General features: G+C 41.0%; 1 protein-coding gene across 4 annotated transcripts in view; it reads right to left on the reverse strand.

Annotated features, from left to right (window-relative positions):
* The window catches only part of wdr7 (WD repeat domain 7), a 100,912-nt gene that overhangs the window by 68,578 nt on the left and 7,034 nt on the right, over positions 1-25,300 (reverse strand). For 3 of the 4 annotated variants that reach the window (XM_080303620.1, XM_080303619.1, XM_080303621.1), the window contains exons 7-19: positions 24,999-25,118; positions 23,351-23,496; positions 23,157-23,259; positions 22,056-22,181; positions 18,560-18,707; positions 18,035-18,150; positions 17,663-17,795; positions 17,287-17,507; positions 16,303-16,498; positions 12,891-13,105; positions 6,168-6,401; positions 5,779-6,072; positions 5,433-5,629 (exon numbers count right to left, since the gene is read on the reverse strand). In XM_080303620.1, the coding sequence (XP_080159746.1) occupies positions 5,433-5,629; positions 5,779-6,072; positions 6,168-6,401; positions 12,891-13,105; positions 16,303-16,498; positions 17,287-17,507; positions 17,663-17,795; positions 18,035-18,150; positions 18,560-18,707; positions 22,056-22,181; positions 23,157-23,259; positions 23,351-23,496; positions 24,999-25,118 (2,249 nt within the window). The remainder of the gene's footprint in view (positions 1-5,432; positions 5,630-5,778; positions 6,073-6,167; positions 6,402-12,890; positions 13,106-16,302; positions 16,499-17,286; positions 17,508-17,662; positions 17,796-18,034; positions 18,151-18,559; positions 18,708-22,055; positions 22,182-23,156; positions 23,260-23,350; positions 23,497-24,998; positions 25,119-25,300) is intronic. The other variant, XM_026174507.2, reaches the window with a different exon arrangement.

Here is a 25,300-nt window from a genome sequence, read left to right on the forward strand (position 1 = left end):
CAATTGCAGTTGTCGGGGAACAAAAACACATCCAGAAAGCTCCATTTTAAAAAAGAAAGAAAAAAAAAACGACAAAAAAGACAAAATTCTTTAAAGAGGCAGGACAGTGGTCACAGCTCATAAAGACGAGATCAAATAATTACTTTTTGTCCTTCTGCAAATATCCTGGACTGCACTCAGAGTTCCTATGTTAGAAAGCTCTTCACACATGCACTAAAGCCAGATGTGCTTGTGACAAAATATTATAGAAGACTAAAACAAAATCAGTGATTAATGTAGCATTTTCCCCCACTGGCATACAGAAAAGTTACCTTTATCCACAAAAATAGAAATCCATATAAAATCTATTTTTAAATAAAATTCATAATTAAATGAACAATATAAAAGAACAATTTACCGTAATGTCACCAGAAGCAGCTAAAAAGATTGGATCAGTTTAATGTGCAGAAAAGCAAACAGGTGGTTTACTGGTGTTTTAACTTCAACCAAGCTGCTTTACCTGGGAAAATGACTGATAGAAATGCCAAACAGCCCCTTTTTTCGGCCTTTGGAGGTCGCCACAGTGGCTCATCTGCCTACATCTTAGCCTTCCCAGTGTCCTACTCTGTCACACAAACCCTCTGCATGTCTTCTTTCACTACATACATACGTCTTCCTGTTTTCCTCCTGCCTGGTTCTTCATCTTCATCATTGTTTGCCCAAAATATCCACTCCTGTGCACATGTCCAAATAATCTCAGCCTTGCCTCTCTTTCTCCCGACCGTTCAACCTGAGCTGTCCCTCTAACATACTCCTTTCTAACTTTGCCCATTCTGGTCACGCCTAGTAAAAATGTGGCCATCCCCAACTCTTGGTTATTTAAAATTGCAGCAGGACCACAATATTTTAGTAAACAGAAAAGAAAAATTAAAAACTAGACATGATACATATGAGAATAATCTAAAACTGAAACAAAACCAAATAAAAACAATACTGGCAGCAGTCAGTGGTACCCATCAGCCTCCTACTAGATACACCTATGGTATCAGTTTCAAAATCCCACATCGCCTTGTTCTCAAGTTATTGCATTCACAAGATTTTAAGAAAACTTGACCTCTGAACTCTTTCCTTGAGGTCGAGGCCAATGAGATTCAAACTTGTCCAAGATTTTTAGTAGATACACCTATTCACAAACTTGGATGTCCACATCGCCCGTCCACACAGGAGGATGATGACAATACCCTATTGGTCTTTTACAGCTGGTTACAAAACAAACTATGTACAATAATTCTGAAGTGAGAAATGTACAAAGTCTTTAACCTGCCAGCTTCCTACAACCATATCTGTAAAACGTCCAAATGTACCAATTCATCCCTGTGCAGTTGACAAACAAAATCCAAAGGGTCCATTCAGGTCCACTGGATCACTCTGCAAAGTGTGAAACTATAGAGGTCATTAATTCTGAATTCACAATGCTGATGCTTCAAAATGGCACCATGGCTAGGATCCACCTTTTATACAGTTTATGTCCAAAAGGTAAAGCTCATGTTTTCCAAAAGGAGCTTGTCAGAATCCACCCAAAGTGAAGACAAAGACATGAAAGGTTTGGACAAGAGAAATAGTTTTGAGGAAGAAAGAGCTAAAGACTCCTACAAAAAGGCAATATGATCATAGACGTTGACTTAGAAAAATCACTTAAATGAGGTGTGGTTGAGGCTAATTCAGTCCCGTCTCAGGCAGCCAAGCTGAAGGCCTAAGCAAAGGCAGGTGAAGGAACTGCTGTTGAAACTCTTAAAGAGTTCAGGAATACTTCTTTTCAAACTCCAGCATACAGAGAGGAAGCTTTTCCACTATCATAAATGTAAGATGAGGAACATGAAAAAGCCAAAAACCAAAACAACTTCAAATATTCACAACTGCTGTTCTGCAGTTTCGAGGCGAAGACGGCCAGAGAGAAGATCCTTGTTTGAGCTTCATAAAGAAGTCTTCAGCTTCTGTTTGTAGCTGCACAATCACCTCCTCTGATCTGGACACTCCACAGAAACACAGTTACGGGTTTATGTGAAAGTAATAAACTTCTCTGGAAAGTCAGCCTATGAGTGACGTCTTTTGTTCTTCTGCTTTTTACTTTTCATGCTGTGACTGTATCTACTCCACAAAGTTTGACTTCCTTTAATTTCTTACTCAGAAAGGTAATCTGATAATAGCGTGACATCAGCAATGCCACCAATGACAGGATGCAATGGTAGAAGGAGTCAAATAGAAAAACACTTGATTTGATTTTAACTTTGACATCCAGCCACCAGTTTTCTTCTGCTTTCTGGAATTTGGCAGCAGGCTAATTCAAGACGTCCTTCACCCCAGTAACATTCCCCAGTCCCTTCTTTGTGATCCCTACGTGTTTCCAGCCCAGATGAGATATAGAATATCTAGCATGTTCTTTTAAACCTCGAGACGGATGCACCCAGGAGGCAAAATTAGATGATTTGACCTGCTCCTTTGAATGTTAAGGAGATTCAAACTTATCATTGTATAAGTTGATGGGGCTTTAGCTCTGGCTGTAAGGACTTCAGATTTGATTGTGAAGGAAAAAGTCATCATGACTTTACAGTATTGTTGAGTTTACTCTATTTCAAGGATTTCAGAACTGACCCAGGACTGACACTGAGGACACCTTACAGCTGACTTTTATGTCACTTATATTAGACAAGACTAATGATGATGAGAATCCAAGCTGTACTTTCCACCCTAACCTAGGAGACATAAGGGGGTTTAACCCTTTAGCCCTTGAAAACCTATTTAGGAGTAACCATTAAAGCTCTTTTCTGAACTGGTTTCTGTCATATTACAGGTATGCTCACTGAACAAAATGACTAAGTTTGCATCAGGGTGGCAATTACCCTTGGAAAAATTTTTTCATCAAACCACGTTTTTATTGACAGATCCTGAGGTGTCAAAACATGTCATTATGGGAACAGCGGATGTCCTCGAATGTCGTCTTTATGGGGGAAAGAGTTCAAAAATGACATCGAAAGTACTGAGAGGACGAAACTTTACAGGGACTAAAGTACTAAAGTAAAGCTCTGTAATTTTTGGTTTTGGGTTCTAATAGAGGTTTGCCTGATCCACAGTTATAAAAAAATAAAAAAAATAAAAATATCCTTATTTATCTTATATTGGGCCCGTCAGCTAATATTTTGCCTGAAATGACTTGTTTTACTGCCCATACCTTTACGCAAACTTTACTTTAGGCAATGTTTGTGTTGTGAACCAAATCTATGATTTGTATTTTTTTCCCTGTGTTCTGACAATACTTACAGCTCTTGCAACTCTTGAATCACTACCACCACACCCACCCAAACCCAGCATCACTTGTGTTTATTCCATTACAACAGCCTGGTTCTTCTTTTGTCTTGTTTTGGTATTTTTGTATTTATTTCCAGTTATGTATCCCAGCTCATGACAGCTCATTTCTGAATTCACAGTTTAAAAGAAAAAAAGAACTTTGTCCTTGTTTAATTTGAATATTTATCATTGTAAAGCTGGACATATGGCAGGAAAAATATATTTTAACCACAAAAATAAGTCAATTATAGACTGAAAACTTATGAAGGCTGATCAAACACCTCACTACCCCTCGACCTGTGTTTTTATCATCTCTGACTCTTCGCTGCTCGCCCTCCCTGCAGAGTTATCCTTGAAGCAGGGTTGACGGGACGATGAAATGTTGTGTTGGTATTACAGCAGCAGGACCTCGACCTCTGTGTTAAATCTTTCACAGCACAATGAGAGCTCAGACAGACTAAACAATCAGCCACACACACACACACACACACACACGTAGCCAGAGCTCAGCCGCTGGTGGTAGGATAGTATATGTCCTGCACTTTGAGTTCAGTTTCTGCTGCAGTTTCAGTTGTTCTATCGTTTTTTTAAGCTGGAATCAGAATTGTGTGTTATCAGCCTGATAATTCTAGATAAAATGAACTTGGGTTCATAAACTGATATCAATTTAAAACAAATGTGGATACATTTTTGTGCACAATTCAGGGTGTTGAAACAGACTGATTTCCACAAATTGCTGTTTGTTTTTAGCTGATGAACAAAGTTTGAAATTTAAATCCTATAAAAGCCACATGAAGACGAAACAAGTTTGCTGCAGCTTTGTTTACTCAGCGTGGGCCAGAGCAGCTACAGAAGAACAAAGATCAAAAGTAAATATAGAAGTAGACAGTAATGTATAAAATGCGAAAGTTCGAAGGGAGTAAAAACAAAAACATTACATAAGTTTTTGTATTGTTACATATGTATTGTAATATTGTTATATTGTTAAGATAGCTTAACAATATAAATATATGAATTAATCACATTCCATTTAGTTTTAATATTGTTTTTGGTTCATTTAATGGCACATTATATATATATTTTTTTAAAGTTATGTAATTAACTACCAACATGCCACCTATCCAACCGTCTATTCATCCAACCACTTTGCCTCCATCCAGCTGTTAGTCCAACAAACCATTTAGCCATCTATCCACTCATCCAACATTTATCCACCAAACCATCCATGCATAATTTATTCAGGTATTTAGCTATCAATTATACCATCCACAGACTAAACCATCTATCCGTTCATGCACACATCCAACATTTCTTTATCCATCCAACATATATCCATGTCATTATCCATCTAATAGACATCGAATCTTCCCATCCATCCATGCCCAAAACATCTTTTATCCAACCATTTAGTCATCCAACTATATAATTAGCCCTTTAACTTTCTATCCATGCATCTGTGCATTTAACCATTTATCATTCATCCAATCATTGAACATCAATATTTCAAACCTTTTATCAATTCATGTATCAAGAAATGGCTAACATGAAAACATAAGTTGCAAAGCCACAGGAAGTAAATCCTGCCATTGTAGATTAGTTTGTACTGACCAGGTAAATCTACATCCAACATTTCGTCTTGATTCATATGCTCAATCGTCCAGGTAAGTAAATCTCCAAAAGTTGATTATGTTCATCTGGACGTAGCATTTTGTAGAAGAAACGTTTCGTCACTCATCCAAGTGACTTCTTCAGTCTCAGCTGACTGCAGGTTTCCCCAATCTTATAAACAGTACATTTGCATAATGACTGAAACCAGCCCACTGAAGGAACAATGGGCTGGGAGGAGAGTTCCTTAATCTTAATTAAGAAAATTCTCATGACCATTGATCAACAACCACTGACCAAAACCCACTGATCAAAGACCATGAGTACCATTCACAGAGAGTTGGGGAATGGCTGCAATCACAGCACTGCAAGATCATACATCCAACATTCTTACTTTTTTAACTTTAGTTTGGGCTCAACCAACTCTTCTGAATATAAGAGTTCTTAAAGAACAAATATAAAAATAAATCACTTTTAAGAGTTAGTCCATGTGTGTTTGTTACCTGGCCGGTGCTTTCTTCATGTGCTCTCCAACAAAGGTGGCGTTGGTCATGCCCATCAGAGTGTTGGCCAGTGAGATGACGGAGAGGAGGTGATGTGTGGTGACAGCCCTCGACACACCATATGTCCCCTTCCCGACTATGTCTGACAGAGATAGCTTCCGACCTGTCGCCAGGGAAAGCTGACGAAGCAAAGATTCCTGGAAAATGGAGTTATACAAAGAGAAGAGGTTCTTATTTTCAGGTGCCCTGTTATCAAACTATTGATTTAGCTTTTTAAATGCTCCATGCTCAACGATATGTCTTTCATGGAAAGACACCTGGAACCCAGGTGATAACAGACAGTTACCTTGAAGGTGGGCAACATAAGAGACATGTGGCCTCCTCTGGAGATCAAGCCGAAGGAGATGGGGCAGTGTGGTCTGAGCATGCCCAGTCGCTCCAGACAGATGGTGTCCAGCTGTTCGTTGAGACCCCAGGCGTGCAGGCAGGACATGAAGAGCTTGGCTGTGTCCATCGTCAGGTTATACTCCAGCAGACTCAGAGACTTGGACTTCTCCTCGCGCCTCCTCATCTCCTCCTCTTCATCCTCATCTTCATCTAATAGGTGCTCCTTAATGGTCTCTTTCATGGTCTCCTTCACCTGGTTTTAGGAGAAATTATTTACATGAAAAACAAAAATAATACAATAATAAAAGACCTTCATTAGTGGAATTTTTTTTTTTGGTGTTTATGGACCTGTTTGAAGATTTTATGAGCCAACAAGGACCCGCCCTTATCAGCCCCAGCTTGGCTCTTCTGTAGCGTCTCCGGGGACACCAGCATGGGGTTTGGTCTCTGAGCTTCCTCCGTCAGCAGCTGGATGATCACCGCCTCCACGTCGAAGAACAGCACATGCATGTCAGGGTCTGTCAGGTTGGTCTTCATCGCCTGGACCACCAAGGCATTGTGGGAATATTTTGGTAAGTTGCCCTGGTGGAAAGACAGAGTTCAGTTTCAAGAACAAAATCAATCACAGTGTGACACTTTTCACATTAAATATATAAATATATTTAAATGATCCATTGTCGATATAAATTTAATTAAGAAGTTCAAGAGCTCCTCATCAAAAGCTCATTATTTAAATCACACACACGCACACACACACACACGCACACACACACACCTGTAATTGCCACTAATATTAACACTCAGCTCAATTTTAATTGTATTAGAAGAGACAGCATGTGCATGGAGCTGTTTGCTTCTCGTTTCCATGTTAACGAGCTGATGACTGCAATTAAACTGATCCTGTTAGACTTCGATTCCAAGGGAGGAGACAGGAGGAGGAGAAAGTGAGGGAGGAGGTGGTGATTAAGACAGGAATGAAGAGAGGAAATAAAGAGGAAAGAAAAGGCCAAAGCTGGATTTTTATCTGCATGTTTTTGGGGTTTTTTTTAACCTTTTGCCTTAAGATCACAGAGCTTTTTCGCCATCACCACAATGGTGTTTGAAAAAGAAACATGACAGGTCATCACATCCTGCCCTATCATTCTGTTTGACTCTAAAGGGGCCAAAATCTACAAAAACAAAGATTTTTCATTAAATAAGACAAACAATAGACTCCATAAACTTCTCAGGAAACTCACAGAAGGCTCATTTTCCCATAGATCAAGTGAAGCAACCCGGTTCTCATTCCCCAGGCTGCAGGTTTCAGGGACGAAAGCACCGACTTCACTTTTCAGACCCAGAGTTAAGCCCATTTCTTTTCACGTCTAAGCTCACGTCACATCATGTCTATCATTTACCTTTGTAACCATAGCATTGCATCAAATCTTTCTTTAAAGATACATAAAGAAAGAGAAAACATCTGATTCCTCACCGAATCTTCCTCCTGTTTACTTGCATTTAGAGTTAACACACTGTTATAATCATGTTGTGTTTAATTTTCTCTCCACATTTTAAAATAAACTACAGGAAAGTGACTTTAAACAGACACAGACTTCAAACTTTGCTTTTTCCTCTCGGCAATAAGCCTCGTTTTTCTTTCGAGATTTGCCATTTTTCTTGTGAATATGAAATTTTTCCATAGAAATTTGGCAGTGTCACTTTCGTAAGTATGGCACTTATTTCTTTCATAATTTGCCAATTTTGTCTCCGTTTTCCCTTTCCCCTCGACAATGTACCACTATCGTGTAAATTTGCTCATGTGTTTTACAAAAATTTGCCTTGGTTTTGTCAATTTGACATTTGTTCCCCAAGGGGTCTGATATTCTTTGCCTTCTTTTTCCGTAAAAACTTATCAGTTGTCGTTTTTTTCCTTTGTGAATTTAAAACTTAACTATTGAAAATTATGAGTTTTTACTTAAAAATGTGAAATTTAAATACATTGAAGTTGAAGTTGAGCATGAAGTTAAGCATTTGGTGCTGCAGGGGCCAATATTTTTAAAATTATGTTAAAAATCTTCAATATAAACATATTTACAGACTCATTTCTTCTAAACAGTTAAATCTCTGTGAGCTTACCAAGTTTAACATTTCGTAGCACAAGCTATGAATCAGCGCACAGAAGTGACGATGAACTGATTCTTTTATGTGATAACTTGTTTTGTATCTGGATCACTGAATACTGATTGACTTTGCGTGAAATTCTGGTATTATTTTCATATTTGTACCTTCACTGATCACTGGTCATTTTGTTGCACTTTTTTTTTTTTTTTCTTTTGCCTGAAGCTCTTTGTATCGAGCTGGATGTGACTGTGTGGGCGAGAACAATAATTAGCGGTAAAGACACGTCCTGACTGACCGAGAGACACAATACACCTGCAGCTGGGACACGCACGCACGCACGCACGCACACACGCACACACGCACCTTTGACAGGCTGGTCCTCCCTGAGGGCTGACGTGTTGTATGTCTTTGTGTGCGTTTGAAAAGTGGTGCTGACAACAGTGATGTGCTCATAAATTCAGTGTATTCTTCAAACATGTATAACTGATCAAATCTGGGCTCATTTTGATCTTTTTACTTGTCCGTTTATTTTTTTTCTTATCATTTACATTTACATGAAAGAAAAAAAAAGAGAAAAAAAAAGATGTGAAGTAGATAAATCTCAGCACTATTATCGGTCTATTAGACAGTTTCCTGGTACGCTGGTGCATGCACAGAAAAACATACATTTGAGGATGTTTATGAAGTATTTTATTCAAAGAATGGCTAGACTCCTGCTCGGATCATTTTAATTCTGGTTTCTGGCTTCAGACTAAGAAGTTAGTTCTTATTTTCATAGATGCCTTTGATTTTTCCTGATACTGGAGCCTCATCCCTGCGTCTGTGTGAGGGAGGCTCCATTTTGGTGGAGTAACACTGCCATCTAAAGGCAGTCTGCAGCACTATTTATCTCTACAGTGGAGTGCGGTCTGTAATATTTAAGTTTGAGAATGAAGAAACATTTATGAACACATAAAAATTCAGACATGAAGCAGCCCGGTGTGATGTGAGGAAACATGGCTTCAGAACTAGGTGAGAGAGTCAGAATTGAAATTGTTCTCCTGATCAAAGAGCAGCTTTCTTAGAGTCAAACACGACTCAACTACAAAACAGATCCAGCAGGAGGACATGGAGTTAAAAACACAGTGACAGGAGCGAGAGAGAAAGGCAAATCAGGCATGAGATCATTTAAGTAAATGAGGAGAGATACAGTTAGCTTGAATTTGTGCAGAAAACTAAAAGAGGAGACAGAAGAATGGGCAGGAGGATAATGCGTGGGAAGCACAAGGACAGAGAAGAAAACGAGGATGAAGAGGAGGTGAAGAATAAGGTGGAGAAGAAGTTGGTAGAGGAGGGGAAGGTGGCAGAGAATCAGGTGGAAAAGGACAAGAAGTTGAGGAGGAAAAGGAGAACAGGACAGTAGAGGGCAGAGGCAGAGAAGTAGAAAGTGGAAGAAAATGGAAGGAGGAGGATATGAAGGCAGCAGAGGAGAGGAAGGAAAAAGGAGGAGGACGTGAATAAGAAGAGGGTGGTCAAGGGAGACACGCAGAGGGAAGAAAGTTGAGAAGGAAAAGAAGAGGAAGGAGGAAGACGAGGCAATGAATGAGGTGCAGAAAAAGGTGGGAGAGAAGAAGAAGAAGAAGATTAGATGGGGGAGAAGAGGAGCAGATCAACGCTGTCATTAAATTCAGGTGCAGGAGGAAGGGGAGGAGTCACAGAGGATCTGAGGCACCTGACTCAGAGTTCCGGTTTCCCTGAGCTCAGGATTAACAAACTCAGAGTTCCAGTAAACTGACTTCCTGGATCCTGGCAAAGCTTCAGCCTCAGGTTTGAAGACCTAAAACATCATTCTTGCAAGCTCCAAAGTCTGGATACAGTCGTTTTTCCTCATGAACACAAACATTCACAGATCAGCACATTCAGCAGAATAGCTTCTGAACAAACCAACATCAACTGTGCACACACACACACACACACACACACACACACACACACACACACACACGTCAGCTGGGTGAAATGTTTGGGTTGATGGTCTGACATTTCATGGTCATTATCCACCATTACACCCAGCAGGGGAGGACACACACACGGTGGGGGGAGTTGGTGGTGTTGAGCCATAATTTCAGCAGGCATGAGGGGGAAATGACGGCGGGGGTGGGAGGCAGGAAAGTGAAGCACAGTGATGCATTTCTAACATAAAAGGAGAAGAAAGATTACAGCTGTTGTTTGTTGGCCTTTTCACAGAAGAGCTGTGATTATGGGCAGTTATGACCGGAGGGGAGGGGGGGTTCCTCCACAGACGACCCAGAGGAGAGAGAAAACAACACAAAGGTTATCATGTGGAAGGAAACAGGAGGGAGGGAGGAAAATTAGAAAGAAAGAACGACCCCTTAGAGCAGAGGAGACCTGAGGTAAATGAGTTCCAGGTGAACCTGCAGAAGTCAAACTGCACCGGCAACTAAACTAAACGCTGTTCAAGCACTAAATAATTCACAGCGCTTGTTTTCGGTGCCGGGCTGCACATTTGGGAGGGGTTACCGCTGTCGGGACAGATCAGATCATCACGTCTGACAAGTGGTCCCCTCACAGGTGAAGCTCAAAGAAGCTGAAAGCTACCGAATACAGCAGAGAAAGGGTAACTCAGGTGTGCCGTGAGCTAAAATATAATTCTTCATTACGTATGATCGGTGTTTAAAGCTTCGTTTCATTATTTCCAGTCATATTGAAAAGGTAGATATTCATAATTAAAATACCTTAAACACAAAATTTAAGACATTTTATGGTAGAGTGACACAATAAAACATTTAACTCAGTTTTCCTCTATGTTAGTTTCATCTCCACAACAGTCCCAGGTTCTCCTTTAGTCCTGACTGTGGGACTGACTCACTTTTGGAGTGAGCCTCTAGTGGATATTAGAGAAACTACGGTTTTTGGTACTTGAGCCAACAAGCACGCCTCTGCTCCCATACATCATCATGTAATCAGCATGAGCCATTACATGGTTTCATGCACAGCACCAACTGTAAAAACTGGTTTTCCCAGGAAAGGCAGGAATTTGTGACTTTCTATACGTCATTTCTACGTCATGAATGTAAAGTTCTGTCGTTTTATTGGTATTTTAAGGTTTTTAGCACTGATCAAAGACAACTTGTTAATTTTGTTGTTCAAGCACCAATGACAATAAAGATATTCATTTCAATTCAATTCCTCAGACACTGAGAACTATGCACTTTTGGAAATGGAATTTTGATGTACATACTGTCTTTTTGCAAATTGTGCACAGTGTGCATTTTATTTTCATTTTTATTATAATTTATAAAAATGGGTGTATCTCAAAAACAAAGTTATGTGCACACTCAAAATAATGTTTTGTGATTTGAAAGGATTTTATGCAACTTTTTTCCTTTTATAATTTTTGTATCTATGTTCTGGGTAGTTTATTGCATTTTTTTATGTTTTTATTTAGTTACTATAAACTTACTACACACGCATTTTCAAAACTGGGGATATAAAGGATGTATTGATGCACAGGAAGTTGGGAAAAAAGCACAAAGGCACTACAGGAGGTAAAAATGTAAAAACAAGCTCTGGAAGGTAATTTTAAAGTAGAAAAAAAAATAATTAGGACCCAGTTTAAGACTTGAGAGAGAAAAACAAAAAAAAGGGCTACTCAAGTAGTTTGACTTGTGCTGGTACAGGTTTAAATATTGAAAAGCTAGTCTCCAGAAAGTCTCAAAAGAAACGCTGGACTCACTCTTTTTCACCATTATGACATTTAATGCCATCGTTCCCTGGAGAAGTCACTGTACGGTTGACCTGTGGGTCGTCTCCAGCAGAGTTTTAATTGGTCTGACTTGAGCCAGCAGCTTTGTGACTGAGATGACGTGTGTGTGTGTGTGTGTGTGTGTGTGTGTGTGTGTGTGTGTGTGTGTGTGTGTGTGTGTGTGTGTGTGTGGTGAATGATGCAAAGAGAAAATCATTATATGAGGAACATAAAGAGACATCTGAACTTCGTAGAAATGAAAAAATTAACATTTGACAAACCTCAGCTTCAGTCTAAGAAGGTTTAGAAAACAAATCTTTGTTTTGAGCAAAAACTAAATAAATAAATAAAAGTAGAATCAGGATTTACCACAAAGTGTTGAAAAGATTCCCAATCTGAATCAGATTGCTGAAAGTGACGTCAATGCGGAACCTCTATTATTTTAATGACCACCAGGGGGCGACTCCTTCGACTTCTATGGTCTTCTGTGACCTCTATGAACTTAATGGGCTCAGTCAGTAGTTTCAGGTCATAAACAGAACATCAAGTCATTTTGGTGGATATCAGGCTTGTCTGCTGTCACCTGTTTCTAAGGCGCTGCAACAGTTTATATTTATATCTGCAGTTGTACTTGCAGGTGCTTTCAAAATATACTCACTACTCTTTATACTGTTGTATATGGGTTTTTGAGGACTCTCTTTAAAAAGAGATGCTAATCTCAATGACTTAAAGTAAACAGATTTAACAATAAATGTATAACGAAAACTATAATGAGGACCAAAGACGTGTACCTGCAAACGTGTGATCTGTTGCTCAGTGATCCGTCTTAAAAAGCAGCTTAAAACTTGTCATTTTAACAATATTTGTTTTGACATTTTTGCTGTATTGTCAAAATACAATTTTGCTTGCTTACCCCTTTACTGATCTAACATATTGAAATGTCTAGCATGTTAATTCAGCTAACAAATACAATCTAGACCATTATTCCCCACAGGTGGCTGAGAGTCAGGGTCTTTCCTTTGAATTTAATAAATACCAACAGCCTCACAGTGTGCAGAAAAAACAAGCGTTGCCTACATTTGGATTGCTCAGGATCTGATGGTAAACAAATATTCCTGTATACACGCTACAGGTCAACCGTTATATGCACATTTCTTTGTTTTGTGCCTTTTTCTGTTTAACTTATTTCTTCCAGTGTGTTTGTGACTTTTAGTGGTCGTCCTCACCTTGTCAGCGTTGTCTGCAGCCAGCAGGTTGGTGGCAAGCGTCTGCAGTTTGTGTTGAGCCATGTTCTTCAGTGCGGCCAGGCTGCGGCGGGTCATCGCCTGTTTCAGGTTCACCGCCGAGTGGCTCAGAGCATCCACAGTAGCTGGAGCCAGCTCATCACAGGCATTCAGGATCTCTACTGCAGTTATTCCCATCACACAGCGGTCCAACGCTCCTGGAACCAAACCAGTAAACAAATCTGCCTCAGCCTCAGAAGACACAAGCTACACACAAACCAACAGTCTGATATTTTTTCACCCCCTGGTCCACCTGCAGGTGTACACCTGTGCACAGTAAACCTGAAATATATAGATTCACTGCTAACTTCTAATACATAAGTGCCTTGTTTTTTCTCATTGTGCCCATTCATTTCTCAATTAGACCAGCTAAAGATTTTGCATGGAAAGAAACTGCTAATTGGATGGTTTAAATTCCTTGTAGCTGCAGGTGTTTAGCACTCACTGTTTTAGTTGACTGATGGTACTCTATTAAATCCATCCATCCATTCTCTGCCGCTTATCCTTGTCAGGGTCACAGGGGGGCTGGAACCCATCCCAGCTGTCTAGGGCGAGAGGCAGGGTACGCCTATGGGCAATTTGGAGTTACCAATTAACCTATCCCCACTAACTGCATGTCTTTGAACTGTGGGAGGAAGCTGGAGTACCTGGAGAGAACCCCCACAAACACGAGGAGAACATGCAAACTCCACACAGAAGGACCCCGACCTGACAGTGGACCTTCTTGCTGTGAAGCAACAGTGCTAACCACCGTGCTGCCCCTCTATTAAATCCATAGGGTAGATATAGATAGCTCTAAACCTCAAGCTCTCAATTGCAGTACAGTCCTCAAAGGTTATTAGGTTAATTTGGTAGTAACACTCAGTTTAAACAACACAAGGATAATACAAAGCAATAAAAATCAAACACTGCAATCGTATGCAGTTTGAAAAAGAAAATTCTTGCAGTGTATTACAAGCCCTTTAACTAAATTTCGAATTTTAAAATGACAAACAGTCATAGTAGATCCATAAGTAAACAAAGGAGTTGTGTTTTAAGCAGACAGAAATAAAATAAAACTTTTACATGTAAAACAGTAAGTAAACCTAAAATATCTCAAGAGACATTTCAAGAGAAAAACATTCAATAGAAAGAGCCAGAGTTTTGTAAAACAATTTTCATCCTGCACTGACCTTTTTATCAGTAAATTGGAAACAGTGAAAAATGTCCAGTGTAATTTCCTTCAATACAAGATTGTATTAAAAGTATGTTTAAAAAAAAAAAGCCTGTCATCTGTTGACCACCCAATCAATTAATTGAACTACTTGCACTCTAAAAGGTGATTTCATCTGAATAAACAGAAAATACGCTTCACACTGGATAAAACTAAAGCAATCCTGCACAGGTGGGTCTTAAGCTTCTTTTTAAAAAGAGACTTCTGCAAATTGGACCCAGCTACAGCCAACATTTCCCTGAGCTCAGAGACCCAGGAGCTACATATGATGGATGAAGCAGTTCATTAATACCAAGTAGAAATTTGACCATGAAGAGCTCCAATAGTGATCTCTGAAATCTTCAACTCAACCCTAAACTTTAAGGGTTTCCAACACACTTTGTTTGTGGGAAGCTCAATGGTTTTGATTCAACTTTGACAGAACAGTAGGTGGGGTTGTGCGTTGTGTTCTCAGGGCCTCAGAACTGCACTGAGCTCTGACCTCGACCCTGTACGACATCGTCAGGATGAACTGACACATCGATGGTTTTATCTCAGCCTCTCTCTCTCTCACTCTCTCTCTTCATTCTCATCACACAGACTCGCCTTCTGTTTCCATCAGTCTCCCTCCTCTTGCCCTTGCACTCTCCTTTTATTTATATCAATCTTCCAATCTCTCTCACACCATCTCAGACTCACAATCATTATCTATAGTCTCTTGAATATGATTCAGGTCACAGACGATCTTCTCCAGTGTAACAATTCTCCACCTTTATAGAAAGAGACGGGCTTTAGAGAGACATCATTAGCTGCAGACAGAGCTGACATCAGTATTGGCTCTGGTATTGAGTGAGAGGAGAAGTGGCACCATTATACCTGAGTGTGTATAGGTGTGTGTGAGTGATGAAGGCCCATGAGCCATGGCCCCATTACATGTCTAACGCCTGAGTACACACACACCTTCCTTAATTTCACACTTAGATACCCTGCAATTTCCCAGCACTACAGCTCATTCAGGTCACACACACACACACACACACACACACACACACACACACACACACACACACACACACACACACACACACACACACACACACACACACACACACACACACTCTGTTCCAGTACCCAGTCATCATTCAAGTTAATGCTACCTCTATGCTGTGCCACATGGTGCAGACTGCACATGAGCTAGCAGGTACAGAGGAAGATGTTCACTTCGTTTCTTCATGTCAGGATGATAAGATGGATATTGTTAAGCACAGAGCTCAAATTAGGTTAACTGGGAAAACAAAAAAACAAAGGATGTAGCTGCCATGTTGACTTTTTGGAGCTATTGTTGGACGAGAGCCAAGTTATTGTTCAGCCAACACAAGCAAACCTGTTCATCAGGCACAAATACGAGTTTTGGGGGATTATTAGGTGGCTGTAGTTCAGGAGGCTGACCAGCTATCTACTAATCAGAAGGTTAGGGGCGATCGTGGCTCAAAGAGTTGGCAGTTCGTCTTGTAACTGGAAGGTTGCCGGTTCGAGCCCCGGCTCGGACAGTCTCAGTCGTTGTGTCCTTGGGCAAGACGCTTCACCTACCGCCTACTGGTGTTGGCCAGAGGGGCCGATGGCGCGATATGGCAGCCTCGCTTCTGTCAGTCTGCCCCAGGGCAGCTGTGGCTACCACTGTAGCTGCCTCCACCAGTGAGTGAATGAATGAATAGTGGAATTGTAAAGCGCTATATAAATGCAATCCATTATTATTATAATGTTGGTTGTGTTTGACTCTTTAGTCTGCATGGTAAAGTATCCCTATCCAATATACTGAGCTCCAAGCTGCTATCTGACATGTTTATTGGAATATGGATGTGAATCTTAGGAAAAGTGCTTGTATTAATTATTTGATCAGTGTATGAGGACTAACTGTTTTGAAGCCAGTGTGCAGAGAGCACGCCCACCCCCACCCCCCTTAATGCATGCTTAGCATTAAGATTAGAAGTAGGAGGAAACTGCAAGCCTGAACCTTTCAGCCTTGGTAGCAGCTCGCAAAGGTTTTCCTTTGAGCTAACAAACAGGCTAATATAGAATATTATGATCGGTATCTTAACAGTCATAAGGTTTCCATGTTCTAGTACAGTGAAAACACCTCCTTCCTGGTCCTCTGGTTCTTACCTGTGTCCATCTGCCAGACGTACACAGAGCCGTCAGAGCAGCCCACCACCAGGTAGTCGTCTGCCGGGCGCCACTTGATGACTTGGATGGGGAAAAGGTGCCGCGACGCGAGCATGATGCACTTCCTCTCCCGGAGACTGAGCAGGCCGACAGAGTGGTCACTGGCCACCGAGCAGACGCAGTGCTGCACCCGAGTCTGCAGAGGAAACACAGCAGCAAGGTGAGGCATAGAATCTGAAGAAGTGCTTGCAGGTCACCGAGAGGTCAGCAGACAATAAGTCAGAGTAGAAACTCAATACGGCCTCTGAATCGTTTAACATTATTTTATTTTCAAGGATTTCGAAGCATTTAAAACCACTCAAGATGTCAGATTTGATTCAATTTAAATGGAATGACCCTTTTTAGTCATTAGTGACTGCACTGCTGCAAAGGTCTTCTGATCTCTGGAGTCAGATATCACTGGTTAAAAAAAGATATCTGCTCTCTATGACATCAAGTAGAGCCAAGAGTAGAAACAAACTATGTGAAACTGATTAGAGCATCCTGAAGCCTGAGCGTCCGCCTCACAGTTTACTTTAATATGAAGAACCAAATTGGAACAGGACATATGTGACAAGAAATGAGCAACAGTTACAATAGGTACCCTTTACTATTAAAAGAATGAGAAGAAGCCCATCTGATGTCTTCATTAAAGCTTGTGTGTGTAACAGCTCAGCCATTGTACTCAACAGCATTACTGTGATTTCCATGGAAGCAAAACATCTCTAACCATTTATTTTAATGTCATGTAAACAATACGAAGTCCTCTCTGTGTAGTTTCAGGTGGGCTTCTGAAACCACAACAGCACAAAGGTCTCAACTTATTTCCACAGTAACGATGACGACTGTAACCTCGTAACATTTAAATCTAATGTCAAACAGTGTTGCAGAGACGGCAGAACAAAGCCTGAAAGCAGACATAGACCCGTGCGGTGGCGGTCTTACGCTGCAGTTTTCTGGCGGAACGATGAGCTGCGTGATCTCCCCTCCGTGGACACAGAAGATGTGCTTCATCTCCCCGGTGAAAATGTCCCAGACAATGACGGAGAAGTCCACTCCCCCAGACACCAGCGAGCGCTGGTCGTAGCGTGGCGAGACCTGGTATGGGTACAGGACGCAGGTCACCTTGTTGCGGTGGCCTCGTAGGGTGCGGTGAGGCGGCCAGCCTGCAGAACAGACCGACACAAAGGTCAAAGGTTTTTAAAGTCAACTAAAACTAGAAATAGGCATGAAAATGAATCTTAACTGATGTAAAAGGAGTCAAATTGAAACAAAACTTCCCTGGATTTGTTAGTGTGTCTGTATAGTTTGTTTGTCTCACCTCTCCTGAGCATGTGCTCGCCCTGCAGCAGCTGGACGATGGCCGTCTGAGTGGCGGGAACGAGGATGATGCTGCCGTCTTCTCTCCCGCACACCAGGCGCCCCTGAGAGGGGATGTAGACGCTGGCCGTCACCTGAGGTGAAGCACACACACTCTCTTAGAGTTTCCCCACTGTGTAAACCCTATCGCACACGTGCTCACAAAAGAGGTTATTTTGGGGTCGTGTTGATGGACACAATAAAAGGACGTTCCCCACACACCCACACACACACGTTTGTTTTCATTTTTGAAAGTTTTCAACTCTGTGAGAATATTTTGAATCTTTAAAACAACTTCTTTTATAATTTAATGAGAACTTTTCTGTGTTCAGACCTTAATGGGTTCGTCTTTGCCTGGCAGGACGCTGAGCTGGTCAATGATCCCCGAGGACACTGGGGTCAGCTTATCAAATGCCTCCTGCAGGCTGATGGTGAATGACACCTGCAGCTCTGCAGTGATACAAACAGACAAAGGACTCGTTTAGAGATCAGCCTTCTGAAGGACTTGAGGATGAAGAATAAGCTCTCCAGAAAGTTGAACAATGCAATCAGGCATCTTGTAAAGGGGACCTATGCTGCTTTTCTTTTTTCTCTTCCACATTTTTCTTAAGAAAAGAAACTCTATGAATCAAGTTTTTCTGTTTGTTTGTATTTTTGGACCAACAGACTAAAAACAACCTCCGTTAGTACCAACTCGTTAACAATGGGCTGCTTTAAAGCTAAAAAAAAAAAAAAAAAAAAAAAAAAAAGAGAGAGATCATCGTAACGTCATGCTGAGGTTTGAAGTTCAAGAAAAACAGCAAAGTTTTATGAAAAGACTTTTACCAGAGAAACCTCACCATCTTCCCCCCTTCCTTACCTGTGGAGGTGGACTGTGGCTGCAGAGGCGAGGTGTCCGGGATGCTCCACAGGGTCATTCTGCCCGCCGAGTCACCCTGGATCAGCAGCTTATGGAAGGGCTCCCTCCGGCTGAAGAAGAAGCGGGTCACAGGAGGGCAGATGAGGAGCTGGAGGAAGGCAGGAAAAAATACATGTCAACACCAACAAGATGTGATGCCTCAAAGCTCCCCGGTGACAGCTGGAAAACATCTTTAAAGGCTCTCCAATTGGCCAGAACACTTCCACCAATACTGGAATATGCTGAATTTGTAAGCTGAGCTTAAATTTAAGAGCCAAGTGAAGCTGAAATGGTTGGTTTTGCTCTCAGGTTGTCTTCAAACAACAACAACAACACACAGCAAACTGCAGAAAAGCAGAACCACACATCTCTGATCTACAAGCGCTCCAACCACTGTTTTTTTGTTTTGTTTTTTATTTTCTAACTCTGGGATGAAATAAGCCGAACTCATGGATGGCTGTCTCAGCGCCATCTCTTGGTTATATGAGAGCCTGATACAAGGCTCTGAAGTAAAAATTTGTAGAGCAGAGTAAAAGATGACATCAGTTTGGTTGAGTATCACCAAAAATCTGAGCAGATTCTGTTCCTTGGCTCAATAATTCTGGACATCAGGATAAAACTGACCTCTCCGGGAGAGAATAAACGCAACTAGAATCACACTTTAGCATTTCATACTATTTAAAAAAAAAAAAAAAAATCCAAAGGTTACTGAAAATGGTGGAGATGGGAGGAGGGCAGCAGAGCTTTTACTGCCTAAAAAACACAAGCAATCCACCGCTAACCAAAACTGGGCTGACTTACATCTATTATGAATACATGAAGTAATAAAGAGTGAAAACTAATTAATGTGACGAGCAGTGCGAGAACAATTCTCAGAGTGCAGTTTGGGGTGCTGGCAGGCGTGTGGGGGGGGTTGCGATGATGAAAGCCGGTGAACCTGCGGGCGTAGCGTCACTGCGTAATGGCTGAGGGGGTGAAGAACGATCAGTTAGTTCAGCTCATCTGAGCGCTGTGGACGAGCAGTGAGGGTATGCAAAGTGCCACCAAATATCACACAAACACACACAAACCAAACCACATCTTTCACTAAAGATGCAAACAATTAAACAGCAAGGAGAGTTTAAGTTTTCAGCAAAAACCACCAGAGAGGAAGCAAGAAAAACAGAGACGGGACACCCACCCACTGCACCTCATTCATCTGGATAACTAGAAACACAATATTCAGAGTTCTGTGACGTGTAACCTGAATTTCTTTTAACCTATTTTAATATTTAATGCAAAAAGAAAAAGTGAGCAAAACTGTACAGAATTAATGCCACTACTAAAAAAATTTATTTGTAAATTCTAAATTAAAGGCCAACCAGGAAAGAGAATTTTAGACCAAGGATGATGGAAAAAAAAAAAAAAAAAAGCTTTGGAAATTTGGCCATGAAAATCAAAAATCTGATTTTAGTTTAGAAAATCTCTCGTTCTAGATCAACTTCATTCTTTCAGAATGACACTTTTCATTGTGGCTGACCTGACAAATGTCACCTGAGCAACACAATATTATTTACAGTAAATAACTTATTATTACATCACATTAAATATTATGTCACACCAGATGAATATAAAATTACATTTTATATTTGGATTATTTATTTAGCTGGTGGTGATCATAGGAAGTCGGCCCTAGCGCTGGAGCTCACGCTGGCTTTGGTTATGTTTGCGAGTTCTGTGCACCATATTACAATTATGTGTCACATTTTTTAAAAAGCATTATTGTAAAAGTACCAAAAATTGGTATTCACTTCAATGAAATGTTTCGCATTTGATGTGGACCATGGCCATCTTTTCCATTATGCCAAGATAATAACCACCTTTTTGCTGTGTTATCGAAAATGTAGACATATAAAAGAAAACAAAGACATTTGTCAAATAAAGGACATTGGTAATTATAGCAACCACTCTGTAGCTTCCCTAACAGGGGAAAAAAGCTGTTCCCATGAAAGCTAAATATCTTTTTTTTATTATTTATCAACACCTCACAAATAACGTAGAGTTTTTGGCTATTTGACTGTGGCTGACCCATTGTGCGCCTTTGGTTTGTTATGACCTCCGGGACTCAGCGGGTCATTATTTGCTTAGAAAGCAGCTTGGGGGACTTTGCATGCATCTTCATCAGCATGAAGACAGATGAGGAGGGTGATGGTGCTTTTGGAGGACAAGTTTTGCTTTAGTGGGAGGAGAGCGTGAAACCAGGTGAACCAGAGTGAGTTCAGTCCATCAGTTGGTTAGGCAGGAAGGAAAACAAAGAGCGGAGCAAACAAAAACAGGCAGTTCACTCAAATAGTCATCAACTCAGCAGCTCACTCTCAAAACAACTAATTACCTCTTACAAGCAAAACAGCAGCCGTCAGTGGTTTGTTTTCCTAGCAAACTTACAGATATTACCATATTTCTAGCATTTTCTATTATGATGGCGTTCCTCAAGGACTCATTCTTGGACCACTGCCATTTTATGTACAACCTAAGCCACAGCTTCACTGACATCAGGAATTAGTCTACGCTTTCAAATATATAAAATATAAAATTCAGTATATTCTTCTGATAAACAAAGTCCTGAATGATCAGGTCCCATTACATCTTACAGGCCTCGTATAGACCCACAGTATCCCAACACTCTCAGTCACTCTCAGACTGCAGATTTAAAAGTGTTTCCTAGATTTTCCCCAAGTAAAATGGCACATCAGGATCATCTGGGTTTTTTTGGAAACATCTGCCCGCCACGCACCACATCACTATGTCAACAAGCCAAACTTCACTAACCAATCAAAAGCATTTGTCTTAGTGGTGCCTAAGTGTTTGCTTTCTTTTAAGAACTGAAGGCACATTTGAACCCGGAAATGGCTACAGCAATCGGAGACCTGCACCTCCATGATCCTGGAAGAAAAAGCAGTTCTTCCTCTCCACTGTTGCCAAGTGTTTGGTCATAGCAGATGTTCTGATTGTTAAGGTTTTCCCTCTAATAGTGTTGGGTCTTTACCTAGTGTTTAAAGGACTTTTGCACCCCCTGATGACATGGGATGGTGTGTTTTTACGGCTGAAAAGTGTGAGCTGAAGAATGTGAGCCACTGAGCTGACATCAACACTTTCACTGCTGTTCTCACAGTTCGCTCTTCTCACCTGGTTGTCACTTTCTGGATGAGCTGCAAAGTCCCAAAGTCAGTTTGTAAATGCTCCAAGCATTTCAAAATAATATCTTTTTGACCCCACCTGGACCCTAAGAATAATTTATATCACAAATTAGCTCGAAAGAAAGATTAATCGAGCATTTTTCAGCTCTGGCTTCTCCAAAGTAAGGAATACAATTCTAAAAACTCTTATTCTGCCTCTTGTAGCTTTTGCAGCTTAGCCATGACAGTGAAACCTTCTTCTTCCTGCCTTCGCTTTCACCATGTATTTTTCTTGGGCTTACAGGTGCCTCTAGAGGCCGGTGGTGGAATAACGGCTCTGGGATGTAGAGCTCCAAGTCGTACCCGCTGGGAGGGAAGCACTTCACCTCCAAAACCATCTCTTCCTCCTCACCTCCCTCTCCTTCCCTCTGAGAGGAGCGAGGGAGGGAGCATAAGGTAGAAACAGCAAAAGTAACAAAAAAGGCACAGACAACACATTAATACCAACAAGACGACAAATTATAAATACACACATGAAAAAAAACTGAGGAAATTAAACCAGAAAGGAACAGAACACAGAGTCAGGTTCATGCACACGGATCAAGATGAGACCTTTCATTTACATTTCCCGCAGCGGTTTCAAATTAAAAGCTTTAAAGGAATAAAGTGTAAACAGGCATGAGCTACCGCCTGGAACAACAGGTCATATCTGCAACTGTTGTTGGACCTGATCTCTGCTGGCTTTTTTGTAATCTTGAATACACGACCAGGTGTACTAATCCAGGTGCATGAAGTGAACCTCACATAGAATAAATCATATAGACAAGACAAAGCAGCCTGAAGACTTCAAGAACCACATTTATCAATATTATTGCAGAGTAGACAGCTAGTACCACGTTAGGTTGGCTTTACATAGCTAAAAGCAGGACAGGCCTGCTGGTTTGCTGCACAATAAGGTTACAGGTTTGCTGACTTACCGACTACTGAAAGTTAATGTGAATAACTGGAGTTCATAACTTTTAGTTGTGAAAATACATTTCCTGATGGAGGCTCAATGCTGAAATGCAGTATAAAGTTTTTAGCTTAAACATGTCTTAATAATAATAATAATAATAATAATAATAATAATAATGTTGTTTTACCTGTGTTATTCTCAAACTGTGTTTAGGATCTCATTCAATCACTTCTCAAAGTTTTTTAAACTAATCAAATGACGCCCCCGTCAAGTCTATTCTATTTATAGCCTATAAACCATTTAAAGAACAGAGGCTGCCTTATAAGTTCAAAGCATCGGTATCAGTAGCTATATCTGCAACACTAGCCCTGTATTTACTTGGTATGAAATCATTGAATCTCCCGTCTTCCTCCCTGCACATGCAATCTGAGGCGGATGGAGGACTCACCTGTTTGTCTGAGCGGTCAGCGATGCTGTACACCAGCGGAGGGATCGAACCTTCTTTGGTTTTCCCAACATCACTGCGGAAATGCTCACTAGCAGGCAGGCAGCTAAGAAACACAAAGACATGTTTAGGTTAAATTGTCATGACGATGAACCTGTCTTTTTCCTGCAGTGATGACAGATGAGCGGCAGGCTTACCTGGCTGGCAGCTTGTAGATGTAGCTGCAACCATCCTCGGTCCAGATGATGACTTTGTCCGCGGCGATGAACTCACCTCCCGTCCAGGACTGGTCGTTGTCGTTGGACACCGAGCAGAGCAGGGAGTAATCGCCCGCATCAAACACCTGAAACAGACAAAAATTCATTAACATAACCATCTGTCCAGGCCAAGACTTCAGACTGCTGTGTGATGATATTGTAGAGAACCATCAGCACTCCTCTGTGGTAGCAGGGCTAGAAAATCATCAAAATCCTCAGTGTATGTTTAGCTCAGTGGATGAGCAGTTTTTAATACTCTGAACACACAAGCCTTAATCAGGGTGTTAATTTCACACATTTCAAACAGAGAAACACCAGTCAAAGTCTCATAAGTGTAACGTGTGACTCAAATACAGTGGTCCCTCGTTATAATGCGGTTCACCTTTCGCGGCCTCACTGTTTCGCGGATTTTTTGTGTGCAAATCTTATGGCTGTTTCTTTGTTTTTGTTTTCTTTCTTGGGGGGGGGTAACAGCGCATTGTGTGCTGCGTCCAGATCGGCTGTAGACCATAGTCAATCTCCTCCATGCCGTGTCTCCTGTCCAGTACAGAATGTGTTCAGCTTGTCAAATTTACATAAATCTGCGATCGCTAGCAGTGTGAGTGAAGTGCTGTACTGCATGTTTGTATGTTGTATGCATGTTTTCTCCCCAACAAACACAACAATGTCGACAAAATGTTGCTAACCATCGCACAAAAAGTTGGAATTCTGGACATGCTAAAGGAAGGTAGAGGTTACCGTGTTTTTTGGATTATAAGGCGCATTAAGCGAAACAAAACAGCAAAGTGAGTCAAGCTTTAATCAACTCATTCTTCTTGTTTCCTCTATAATACCGTACATGACTTATTTTTCTACGAAGGTTTGAACTTTGAGAGTGTTTAAACAGGAGAGAAAAGTGTGAAAATGTTCATGTCTGTCTGAGAAAAGTGTATAAAGTGTGTAGTGAGGGGTTCTACAGCCTTAAAACGTCTATAATAATTGTAATAAAGCTGGATACTTCTCGGATTTCACCTATCGCGGGTTACTTTTAGAATGTAACACCTGAGATAAATGAGGGACCACAGTACAGAGTTTTTCCTGGTTTCTTTTGGATGCACTTCCAGCGGAATAAAAGAGGTTTACCAGCAGATTATAATCAAGTATGACAACATTTTATACATTTCCTAAATCACCACCTTAATACATGCGCAGTTGACACAAAGTTTGGTTAAATCATTGGCTTTAGTAGGGTATGACTTAAAAAGCTGCACATATAAAACTCATTTCTCTGTACAACAGGTACACTGCACTGCTCCAACAGCAGGTGGAGCATACCATAATGATTTACCCAGTAAGAAGTAAACCATCTTCATAGTATAGAAAACCCAAGGGTAACCCTCGAGTTACCTCCTACATAGTACAGGCTTCATGTGACTGGCTTAAATGGTATTACATGATAACCTTTCTTTCACTCTACCAACTTTGTTCAATCTATTTTGATCAGTTTAAAATAGTTAACCAGACACAGGAGCATTTCATCAAGATCAATCACCACTGTGACCATCATGCCAGCAAAAACAACCCCCGAGTGGTTCGTGCAGGTTCTTACCCTCCAGTATTTGGAGCACACGACCAGCAGGCTGCTCTGAGTGAAGGTGCAGAAGGAGATGCTCTGGCAGCCCTGACAGTAGATCGGTTTGGACTCCTCTTCAAACACAGGGTCCAAGTCCTGAAAAAACAGAAAAAGAAATTACAAGTTAGATCCTGAGCAGAGCCATGCATCGATGCTGGAGACACAGAAAAGAAGTATTTTTTTCCTTGATTTTTAAACAACCTCCTGGGCTGAAGTGCCAAAAGTTATAGTTCCTCTAACGTCCACTTGAGGCTGGCTCCAAAAGTGAGCGACTCTCC

The sequence above is a fragment of the Astatotilapia calliptera genome, chromosome 7, assembly GCF_964374335.1.
Source record: "Astatotilapia calliptera chromosome 7, fAstCal68.1, whole genome shotgun sequence".
Classification (NCBI taxonomy): Eukaryota; Metazoa; Chordata; class Actinopteri; order Cichliformes; family Cichlidae; genus Astatotilapia; species Astatotilapia calliptera.